The 12061-nt window shown below is 57.5% G+C and overlaps 1 protein-coding gene across 1 annotated transcript; it reads right to left on the bottom strand.

Moving 5' to 3' along the window:
- Positions 1–181: 181 nt before the first annotated feature.
- Positions 182–11876, bottom strand: SHANK3 (SH3 and multiple ankyrin repeat domains 3; the record flags this gene model as incomplete). The annotated part of the gene is given in 3 exon segments (XM_010086415.1): positions 182–2401; positions 2403–2487; positions 11771–11876. Coding segments are annotated over 3 exon segments (2411 nt in total), but the record flags the coding sequence as incomplete, so codon positions are not given.
- Between the last annotated feature and the right edge of the window lie 185 nt (positions 11877–12061).

The raw sequence follows: 12061 nt of genomic DNA, 5'->3' as shown, positions 1-12061 counted from the left end.
GAGCACCAACCAGCCACAGCAGCTTCTGCAAAGCATGTCTCAGCATCCTCTGTCCTGCGGCGGCGAAGTGCCGACATCTCTGAATCGCCCCTTGGAGCACACCCCGGCACCGTGACACTGCCGCCGCTGCACCGCCCCGTCCCCCCGCGCGCTCTCCCCTGGCTGGCCACCAGCATCTTACCGTGCCGCGACCACCGGTGACTTCTTCCCGGGATCTAACGGGGACCCGGCCGGTTCCTCCCCCAGGGATCGCGTATCCTTGTTCAGCTGCTGTAGTCGGGAACTTAGCTCACTGATCACAGTTGGCTTGTCATCGTCAGCCCCATGGATGGGCCTGCTCTCCATGGGGTCCCCCCATAGCTTGGACCTTCTCTGAAAGAGGTAGCGTGGCCGGCCGATGCTGGCGGACGCCAGCGTGGCCGCATGTTGCTGGGAGATGAGCTCGCTGTCCGAAGACTGCTTCAAAAGTGGGTCCCTGAAAGTAACTGGCCCCTTGCTGAGCTGGGACTTGAGTTTTGGCTTTGGAGGCACTGGTGGCTTCTCGAGTATAAAAGTTTGTCCATCCGCAAAGGAAGTGTATGTGTCAGTAGGCTCCCCGCTTTCTGAGGACAACGTAGACATGCTGGAGACCGTCGAGATGGTGCTTGTGGTCTCCAGGTGATGGTCACTTGAACTTCTGGTGTCCACCTCTTCCACTCCCGAGTCTGCGGCAGACTCCGGGGCTACGGGGGCATCAGAGGGCTTCCCTGAGGGTGTTCCGCCAGTGGTAGAAGGTGCTACTGCTGCCGCTGGTATGGATGGCGTGCTGGGCGTAGCCAGGTGGCTGACCGGTGTGCCGGGGGTGGTGACCAGTACCCCGTTGGCAAACTCATCCGGTGGAGGCACCAGCCCGATCTTGGCCAGCTCCTCCCGCGTCTCTTCGTCACTTGAAGACAACTGAGCTGGTGGGAGGGTCACCGTGTAGGGCTCCACTTCTTCCTCCGAACTCCCTTGTCCCAACGTCTTGTCAGAGGCCGGACTGACGGGGGGCTGTCCCGCGGGGCTGGGCTGGGGCTCAGCCTTCGGGGGCTCCGCGGGTTTGGGGACAGCGGGTTTCTCCTCTTTTATCTCAAGTCCTACCTCGTCTTGGCCATTACTTGTGGCATGAACCATGATGAGGCCGGCGGTCTTCTGCTGCGACGTGTCCACTATGCTGATAATCATGGACTTCTTGTCTTCTTGTTTCTTCTCCTCCTTCCCAGGCGTTTCTGCTCGTGCTTCGGTTTCTTTTCTCAGCGTGGACGGCGTCCCCCACGGGCTCTTCGCAGGGGCCAAAGTCCCAGAGTCTGTTCCGATCGTCCCTTTGCCTCCCGGGGAGTACGCGGGGGACACCAAGCTCTCCAACTCTCCCCTCTCTGGTTCTTTGGTTTGGATGTCCACAAACAGGGGTGCTGCTCTGTCCGAGTCCGGGCTGTGGATCGGGGTGGGTGACCGGGATGGGACTTGAGTCGAGAGGGCTCGTTCCCTTGCGGCCAGCGCAAGCGCCAGGGGCGAGTTGGGATCCAAGGGCTTTCCCGTGAGGGGGTGGATGAAGGTTGAGGATGAGCTGCTAATTAATGGCTTTAAAGCTGAGACAGGGGAAGGCAGTAGTACATCTCGGCTTCCTAACAACCGCTCATCAATGGACCGGGACTGCTGCAAGGATGGCATGTCGCTGCTGGGGGGGGTTCCCTCGATGGCCCCAACTGAGAGGAAGACTGTGGATTTCCGCCTCTCATCCAGGCGCCGGTCTCTGTCCTTCATGACTCCCGCGATGGCAGTGGCGAAGGGGATGCTCGTGGCTTCGACCTGCGCGATGCCGGCGTGGTGCTGATACTCCACCCCGCTCAGGCGATGGCTCCTGCGGGTGGGAGAGGGCTCCCGGGTGAAGCCCCCTGTGATGGACAGGGCTGCTCTCTCCTGGGCATCCTCCACTTGTAACTGCTTCACCAGAGGACTCTTCTTCCTCTGGGGCTTGGTGGGGGCGAAGAGGCTGACGTTGAACTGCCCCATGTTGGCGTAAGGGTTGTCGATCACCCTCCCCTTCCTCTTCAGCTTCTCCGGAGGGGTGGCGGATGGGCCAGGCCGGGGGATCTCTGTGGGCTCCACGGGAAGATGAGAGGAATCCTGCAGGATGATCATGGATCGGGCCCTCTTCTGCCTTTCGGGGTAGGGGATGGAAGTCCTCGCCTGGTCGTACATCTCCGCCGCGCTGATGACCTGCGGGAGGCCGTGGAGCTTAGCCTCCAGGCTTGGCTTAAAGCTCGATCTGATGGTATCGTAAGCTCTTCCTGGGGGTGGAGGCGGCGAGAAGGATGGAGGGGGGCCTGTGTCGAAGTAATACGGGGAAGGAGGCGGGGGTGGGGCTGTCTGAGGCGGGGGTTTTTCCTTCCCTAACAGTGTCTTGCATCGATGTGCTCCGAGGAAACTTCCCGTCCAGCAGAGAAGCAGCAAGTTTCTCGTCTTCACCTGGAAAACAAGGAGGACAGGGGAGTCAGAGAGGATGTCTCCAGAAAATCCAGAGCACAACAGCTGTCGCAAATTGCACATATGATACCCCTTCCCTTTCTTCCCCCTACCCCACGCTCTTTCTGAGGAGATTTTCCACTTCATCCTTTATTCCCTTGGGGCAAGCATTTGCCATTTCATAGAACCCCAGGATGGGTTGGGTGGGGAGGGACCCTAAAGCCCACCCAGTGCCACCCCCTGCCATGGGCAGGGACACCTCCCACTAGCCCAGGTTGCCCAAAGCCTCATCCAGCCTGGCCTTGAACCCCTCCAGGGATGGGGCATCCACAGCTTCTCTGGGCACCCTGGGCCACTGCCTCACCCCCCCTCAATTTGACCATTTGGTCACTTGACCCTTTGCCCACGTTCAGCCGGCACAGTCAGGCGGCCGCAGACTCTCCCGAGGTCTGACACAGTTTTAAACCCACCAGCCAGCCGTGCCCGACGCGTCCCAGCCAGCCTGATGGTTCTGCAGACCAATGCGACGGTGACAGAGCCGAACGCTTGCTCCACCCAACCTCCCGACGCCGAGGTGCGAGACAGCCGGGTGCAAGCAGGTTGTGCCGCTTGCAGCAAACCCGGCTCCGTGTGCGGCTCCTCGCACCCTGCCGCGCCCTGTCACGCTCCCCCCTTCCCCCCGAGGGGTTCCATATGCTTCAAGGCGCCAGACGGGATCCAGAAGCAGGGTCTAGCAAGAACGTCAGTTACGCATCTCAAGAATTGAAAGCACCCAGAGAAGCCAGATTCTGCCCTTCTTGCTATTAACTTACTACCTGGTGCACAGCCAGAGCTTTTTCAGGTGCTTGTAATAGTGAAAAACTATGAGAAGCTTCCTAAGTAAAGTAACAGGAGAAAAAAAATCCATTAATACGTATGGCGCAAGTGTCTGCATGGATGCGCGTCCCCTGCCCAGGTCACATCAGCCTGCCCCGCTCCCCCCAGCCCTGCTTTGCTCTGCTCATTGCTTACTTGCCATCCCTCCCTCTTTCCGGCCACAGTTCAGCTCTTTGCAAGGTTCCAGATTGCTCCTGATGGCAGAAAGCCCTGTCCTGGTGCAGCAGCAGGGTGCTGGATGCTTTCTGCCACGTCCAGCAGCGCTCCGAGCGCCGGGGCAGCCATGGAGTGACTGCACCAAATGTCTGCAGGCGCCGAGCCCGCTGGGGAAAAAGGGAATATTTTGGCCAGTGAGCACTGAATTTTGCATCTCGTCACGTTGCCCAGACTATCGCTGTCTTCAAAGCCGGGATATTTTTTGCTGCGCACAGCTTGGGGGGTTCAATGCCAAGGCAGCAGCATGGATGGGAAGCACGGAACAGGCTCAAAGAGACCGGACAAAGGCACGGAGGATGCAGTTTTTGGGGCTATTATGTGCACAGAAACCTCTGAACCGAAGCCAGCAGCTGCCTGGGTGAGCATTCAGGAACAATATCACATCCTTGCCCTATTTTCATGCTTCCCTGGGCATCTGCTTAAGAGCAACGCCTGAGCCAGGATCCTGCACTAGATGGAGCCGTGGTTTGAGCCAGTGAAGCCACTTCCCTCTTCCCAACAGTACAAAGACCCAAAAAAACCGGTCAAGCCTTCATGCTTATTTCCACTTCTCACCAGGAGCTGAAGCAGGGACCTTTACGCAGCGCTGAGCTCTGTTACCATGCCCAGACCGGTCCGGAACACGGGCTGGCACCATCAGAGCTGGTCCTGGGGATGCGCTGCCCAGCTGGAGGCAGGTTCCCCCATGGCCAGCACAGAGCGACTTCGGGAAACCCAACGGGAACACTGGCGCATCGTTCTCAAACGTCCTGCTCTGCAGACTGGCCGGGCAGCCAGAGGAGACGCTGACCCCAACGCTCGCTGCAAACCCTCGGCTGCCGGGGCAGCAGCCCCGTCCTACCCAGGAGCTCACAGCCCTGCTGGGATGGTCTTGGAAAGAGTTAAAAGCAACGGACGTCAGGGGGAGGAAGGGTGAAGGGGACAGGGAGATAATCCAAATGCATTCAAGGCGTAGGCAGTTGGTTTTGTTTTATTTTACACAGCTGCTTCTACAATTATTGATTTTATTCTCTCTATTCTCCACTCCTTTTTCTCTGTTGTGAGCATCTCTCCTCCATTTTTTAATTGAACGAGGAGGGGAGCGCTATGGAAAACAACACCCGAAGCATGACCCAGTGCAATGACATCTCCAAAGGACCCAGGTGGGCTGGAGGAACGGGTCACAGGAGCTCCATGGGAAGGACGGATGCAAAGTCCCGCACCTGAGAAGGCAGAACCCCTGGCAGCAGAAGGAAGGGCTCTGGGGGACCCAACAGCCGCCTCTCGAGAAGGTAAAGCCGGGCTTTTCCCGGTGGTGCATGGTGGGGGAGAAGAGGCAATGGGCCAAACCGAGGTGAGAGGCTCTGCCTGGATAAACTGAGGAATTTTCCGATGAGGACGGTCCAGCAGCGGAACAGGCTGCCCGGATGGGTGGGCAGGCTCCATCCTTGGGGGTCTGCAGGACCAGGCTGGAGGAAACCCGGAGCAAGACGCCCTGATCTCATCCTGACCCTGCTCGGAGCTGGAGGGTGGAGTGGAGACCTCCTCCTCCCAACCTGAGCGATCCTCCGATCCTACGGCAGCAGAAGGGTGCCTTCATCCCAGTGCTGGCTCCCAGGCTGAGAGCAGGAGTAACGTCCGTTCCCCATGAAAACAAACATCCCCTATGGCTCCTCGGCAGGAAAATCAACACTCAGGAGAGATCGCTGGGGGCAGAGGTGGGAGGAGAGCAGATTCTGGGCAGGCTCTTCCTTCCCTGCCTGCAACTCCCCGATCTGATACGGCTCCTCTGCTCGCTCGAGTTCTGCACAAACAACCACAGCCAGTTACTCATCCACCTCCCCGTGCCGCTTGCTCACTCCGCGTCTTCTGCTGATGACACCGCCTCGATATTTGCTCCTCCAGCCCTCCCTGGGTCGTGCAGGGGAACATCCAGCCCTGTGCCAGGCAGCAACCAAGAACAGGTGCAGCAAGAGCACAAGCTGCAGCAAGAGCACTGCAAGGTGCAGTAAGAGCACTGCAAGGTGCAGCAAGAGCACAAGGTGCAGTAAGAGCACTGCAAGGTGCAGCAAGAGCACGGCAAGGTGTAGTAAGAGCACAAGGTGCAGCAAGAGCATGGCAAGGTGTAGTAAGAGCACAAGGTGCAGCAAGAGCACAAGGTGCAGTAAGAGCACCGCAAGGTGCAGCAAGAGCACGGCAAGGTGCAGTAAGAGCACAAGGTGCAGCAAGAGCACTGCAAGGTGCAGCACTGCTTCACCCCTCCCAAACACTCTGCCAGCTGCCAGCAATCTGCTGCTCCAAGCTGGCTGAGTCAGGCTGCCTCTGCCTTTAACCCTTGGCAGGCTTTCTTCTTCCAGATATGGGCAGTCCTCTTTGGGCTGGCGCAGATCTCTTGCATGCCCAGCAGCAAGCTGCAGAATTACCTCTTTTTCTCTCTTTTGAAACTCCATCGAGCAGTTTAATTTGATGCCTGTCTGGCCCGCACAGACCTTTTACAAGGCGTCCTTCGAGCAGCGTCGCTGCGTTGTTACGTTCTCTGATTCAAACCTTTCCCTGCCCATTCCTACGGCGACAGCGCGTTTTGTGAAATACGGTTTTCATGATAGAAAAAAACTCCTCGCTGCTGTTTAAATGTGATCACACGGGCAAAAGCAAACCTCTCCCTTCACATGGAGAAGTATCTGTTGATAGCTGAGCCTGAGCCTGACCATGGCTGAGTTCTGCTCACTGCCTGCGCGGGAGACGGTTCTGCTCAGGGAGCCTCTGAAGTTGAACAAAGGCGACTGGGAATCCCTTGGGAGCAGGCTTCAAACCCAGTATCTCGGTTAAGGATGGAATTTATGAATTGCCATCAACCCTTGCAGAGCAGGCTGGGCTCTGCAGACCCCTGCGGAGGGCAGGAGCACACGGACACGCAGAAATCCCTGGTTAAAGAAGCGCCGAGGATGAGGGTCCTCCTAGAAGGTGAGGGACCAGCTGCAAGACCGGTGAAACCATCCTAGCAGTTTGTGACTTGAAATGGAGAGAATCTATTTATCTGAAGTGCTGGGAGCTGAAAGCGTGGCTCTCTTTTATCCAACATAACTCCTACTGACTGAGAGGTTAACAGTTAATTACTTAAATATTACATAAATACATTAATTTTGCACTTTTATCATTAAAACACTTGTCTGTTGCTAAATTCTGCGCTGGGCAATGGCCAGACCTTGGTCCAGGGGATGGGCAGGCTGCAGGAGGAGCCTGACCAGCTTCTGCAGCACTTGGAGCCCTTTGACACAACTTGGGGTTACTCAAGGGAATCATAGAATCATTGTAGAATCACAGAATCATGAAGGTTGGAAAAGACCTCAAGGATCATCAAGTCCAACCGTCACCCCAACACCACCCAACCCACTGAACCATGTCCCGAGCAGCTCTCCGCCGGCATGTGCACCCACTGACCAGGCTGTCAGCTGACAAGGACAGTCACAGAACCCCAGGATGGGTTGGGTGGGAAGGGACCCTAAAGCCCACCCAGTGCCATGGGCAGGGACACCTCCCACTAGCCCAGGTTGCCCAAAGCCTCATCCAGCCTGGCCTTGAACCCCTCCAGGGATGGGGCATCCACAGCTTCTCTGGGCACCCTGGGCTAGGTCTCAACCCCCGCACAGTGAAGAATTTCCTGATATCTTGATATTCCTATGATATCTCATCTCCATCTCCCCTTTTTCAGTCCACAGTGATGAACCTCAGCCAGGCTCTCGCCCACGCAGCACGGCACTGGGGGCAGGCAGTTCCTTTACATCCGCAGCACCTGCACCAGATCGTCCCTTCACCCCCCTGCCCCTCACCCAGCAGTTGCCACCATGCCGTTTGCTCTTCCCCCGGCGCAGGACCATGCGCAGTGCCTGTGCCCCGTTTCCCTGCACAGCATCCCAGCAGCCCTGCCCCTCCCAGACCTCATGCTGCCGTACACCGATGGGCTGCCAGAGGAACGTGGAACCTCGGGAGCTCCTCCAAGTTCTCCAGAGAGATGGTGGCGGTGGGGCTGAGCTCCGAGAAAAGAGAGCATCTCTCTGCCACAAATGGCACAACCCCCTGGGTGCTGCCTGCACCCTTCCTCCACGCCTGCTCCATCTCGCACGTACATCCCTGGAGGTTACACTTCAACAGCAAATAAACAAACGTGTCCCTCTGCTAACTGCCACCGAGATTTCATCTCTCCGCTCTCTTCAAACAGCACATCCTGCATCTTCATTGTTGTGGGGCATACATGCTTCCTAAAAAGAGCAGCAAGACATCGCCGGGATCGAACTACGGAGGTTGGCGTGTGCAGGAGGAAAGAGCTTGAGCCAAAGTCCCTGGAGGGGTTCAAGGCCAGGCTGGATGAGGCTTTGGGCAACCTGGGCTGGTGGGAGGTGTCCCTGCCCATGGCAGGGCGTGGCACTGGATGATCTTTGGGGTCCCTTCCAACCCAAACCATCCTGGGATTCTGGGATTCTATGAAAACAGAGCCTCCAGCGACCAGCATGGACCAGCAAAGAGCCCCATCTCCAAGCATCCAGAGTAACCGGTCCGAGATGGGAACCCCGGCAAGGCACCACTCGGCAATGCCACCAGCCCCCCGGCAGCCCCTCTGCAATCCACAGCGGCTCAGTGCGTCATTCATCTCCAAGGACAACACAAAAACTCTCCGTAACGCTTTCGGGGCTGTTGCCATAACAGCCTAAATCCCTGGGAGAACCTACCTCTGTGTGCTAATTGGGGCTGGCTAATGAGGTGGCTCCCTCCAGAGCAGCCCACTGTCCCCAACCCTGCCCTCCCCGCGCAGGGACGGCAGAGCAGCTCCCAAAGCTGCCCCTCGCCAGAGCAGAACGGCGCCAAGTGCCGTGGCCTTGCTCAGGTCCAGAGGTGGAAAGCGGGTGAGCATCCCTTCCTGGGGCGCGCAGGGCTGGCACCAGCTCCAGGGGACACCAGAACGGACCGGAGGAGGAGGAGGAAAGCCCACTGCCCTCAGCCCAGTGAGGAGGCTCCGGGACATGGTTGAGTGGGTTGGGTGGTGTTGGGTTGACGGCTGGACTTGATGATCCTTGAGGTCTTTTCCAACCTTCGTGACTCTATTTCACGCATACTCACCGCGCTGCCCGATGGCTGGTGAGCACCGAGTCCCCGGTGCCAACACCGAGTCAGTCCGGAGCATCTGTCACCCCACCAGCGCCTGCAGCCCCTCGTGTTCCCACACAACACGGGGATGCAGGCGACGTCTATCCGTGCAAAACCCCCACTGCATCATCTTGACTTTGCTCAGGGGAGAGGCTGAGCGGGTCCCACGGCGGCTCGGCAGACTCGCGGGTGTTTTTAACTTCTGATGCCGGAGCAGATGGCGTGGCAGCTCTCTTGGAAGTCTGACAGAGATTTTCTTTTCTATCAGCCTCCCCTGCTGCAATGCATTTCTTTTCTTCACATTTGTGTTGAGATATTTCTTCCGTTCTGCTCTCTTTGTAGCCAGTTGAGGGTTAACCACCTTCACCTCAAGAAATTTTTAGATGCAAACACGAAATGCTTTGATCTTTTGTCCCAAGTCCCCAGGAACCTTAACCAGCTGTGCCACATGCGTAATAACTATTTATTCAGACCATTTCTTCACCAAAAAACTAAACCAACCAACCAACCCCTGCTTATTTTTCATCTAGCTCCTTGCTTTTAGTAGTGATTTTCATCATGAAGTCAACCAACTGCACGGCGTATGCGCCTGTCGCTGTGGGCGTGAGATGACAGCTCGAGGAGGACTTCCAAAACCAGCCCATTGCCCCCCCAGTTCTGCTCTTTGCCTGTTTGCTATTTCAGCCTGGCTGGAATTCCACAAAAACCAGCCAGTTCCTAGGAGGCACCGCTCTTGGTGTGTACTGTGCGGGCAAACTGGAACACGAAGCTGCAGTCCCTCCTCCCCAGGGATGGTCCCCTTGCAGCGCCGACACGGGCCAGTCTTGGCTGGAGCGTCGTTAGGAGCTAGGCGTGACTTCTTCCCTGGATTTCTCGTCGGGCTGTGCTGGGATGCTGCGCCTGTGAGAGCTGCAGCCACTCCTGCTCAGAACATCTCCAGGTCCGCTTGGCATCCTCCGGGACCCAGATTAAACCTGGCGTTTCCAACCCCCTCACCGCAGGGGGTGTGGGAATCCCGTGCACGGAGCAGGGTCTCAGCGCTCTGGGTGCTGAACGAAGCAGACATAGCTGGGACGTTGCTCTCTGTGCTCCTGAGCGCAGAAACCCTGCACACAACCCAACAAACCTTATGGTCCTATGAACCCTACAGACCTCGAGCCCCTCTTCTCCCAGCTCTCTGCACAGAGACCCTCGGCAGCACCTGCACAGCCAGGGGCAGCGTTAGAGGGACCTCCCGAGCCACCGGCTCTGCTCGCACAAGCCAAAGCAGCTCCTTACGGGCAAGTATTGCATAGCTAACGAATGCTTTTCCAGTTTACGATCTGTTGCTGTGTTAAGACGCTATTTTACGCAATAGAGCTCCTTTAATAGGATTTCCAGCTGTCTGTGGCTCAACTGAACCTCAAACAACTCTTGTTAGAAGCATTTCCACGTTCTCACCCACAAACCAAACATCTAGGGTACAGTTTGCAGAATAAAAATGCACTTCAGCCCCCACTGGCCGCTGCCTGCTTGTCTGCCAGGCTGCTGGATAGGTCGGCAGCCAGGAGACACCCTGCGGGCACTGGGGCAGGATTCGCCTCGAAGGTCAAGACGTTGGGCAAATGATGCTGGAAGGGCTTGTTTCCCTCCGGTCACAGCAGAGGGCTACAAGGATGGAGATTTCTGCATCGTTAACATGTTTGGCTGGGTGAGACAGATCCCATCCTGCACGTGCTGCTGACCATCTTCACCTCCACGAGACAATTAACGGGTGTCTTCTGCTCCAGCACGGCGGTGGGTCGGTGCTGTGGGACCCCACAGTCAGCTCTGCCCCCCCCACCACGGACAGCCATAGCACTGCTGCGTCTGAAGCGCTAATTAATGCCCACGTTGGCTTCCAACGCTGCGTCACATCATCTGCTCGGCCCCGGTTCTGGTGCAGCTCTGCGGCGTTCCCGGAGCTCCTGCCTGCGGATCCCACGGCAGCGTGGTGTGTGAGCACACACCAGGCAGTCCCTCAAACACACCCCCCCACTCCTTCTTCTCTTCAGCTGATCTCTCCTGGTTTGTTTTTGGGATTAATCACACTCCCATCTGATTACCTCCAGCTGGCTGCTGCTCTCAGCCCAGCCTCACGTGGCACCACAGCTGCTCTCACACCAACACACACAGCGATCCCGTGGCTCTGGACACCCAAAAGCACCTTTTGAACACTAACACGTGCGTTTTTTCAACGCATTTTTACATCCTTGCTGGGACTGTGCTGCTCCCAGCCGTAGCTCGAAGCAGAATTTACTTTCTCATCACTTATTTTGTGTGTTAAGCACACAGTCTGTTCTGGCGTCACCGTTACTATCGAATGATGCCTTGGGGTTACGTGGAATCAGCCCCTGCCACGCAGCCCCCCCCTTTCCTCCTGCCCCACAGCTCCTCCACCTAAGTGACACCCCCCAGCCCCCAGACCTCGCCGATGCCGGGGCTTGGTGCCACCGCCCGGACAGAACCCCCTGATACCCAAAATCAAGAGAGAAAACGAGCCCCCTGCTCTGCCATGGTGCCACCAGCCCCTCGTCACTCCGTCTCGTCCTCCCATCTCCCTCCTCCAGCATATTTTTGGTTTTTGTTGCATGGAAAACTTTTTGGGAGCGGGTCTAAAGATCCTGACGGAGCCCTGCTCCTTAGACAACTCCAGCTGCCTGCTCCATCGCCTCGGTTCGTTACAGCTCGTGGTTTTACACTCTGAACCCCCATGTCCGGCACACTGCACGCCCAGCCGCTGGAAAATCACCCACAGACCCTCACCTGCCCGCACAGAGGGGGGGAGCAGCCCCCCAACCCCGGCAGGGCTGGAAGGAGAGTGATGGAGCGAGGGACTGCCGGAGGTCCCCAGCCCAACCCTCTGCCCGGAGCAGGACCAGCGCCAGGCTCGGAACAGCAATCCCATTAACCATCCCCTCTTCCACCATCGTTAGTTATAAGCCGGTAAAACAAGGGCTGAATCTTTCCTCCCGGCTCCTCTGTGGGCACGAATGCTCCATGGGAACAACCCGCTCTCCTCTTTAGGAAGGGGTTTCCCCCTGCTTCACCTTACCTACGGATTTTGTCCGTGGAATTCCTTTGCGCAGTGAAACGTGGGGCTTCTCCGCTCCCGCCAGGACCCCCGAGTGTGCTGCCATGCCCTGGCGCTCAAAGAGGGACTGGAAGAGAAAAAAGGGAAATTCCCGTTCTGGACATCAGCGAGACCCAGCTGTAAGGACACGACGCCCCACCTCAGCCCCCCGATCCTGACAGTGGGGGAAGCTGGGCTGTACCCCCTCGGCCAGACCCTGTCCCACCGCCCTGCGACCGCCCCAGCCCCAGGGGGGAGGCAGGAGGGGAACAA

The sequence above is a fragment of the Pterocles gutturalis genome, unplaced genomic scaffold, assembly GCF_000699245.1.
Source record: "Pterocles gutturalis isolate BGI_N339 unplaced genomic scaffold, ASM69924v1 scaffold7911, whole genome shotgun sequence".
Classification (NCBI taxonomy): domain Eukaryota; kingdom Metazoa; phylum Chordata; class Aves; order Pterocliformes; family Pteroclidae; genus Pterocles; species Pterocles gutturalis.
The sequence above is the reverse complement of the archived record's forward strand: the minus strand, read 5'-3'. Positions and strand labels throughout refer to the sequence as shown.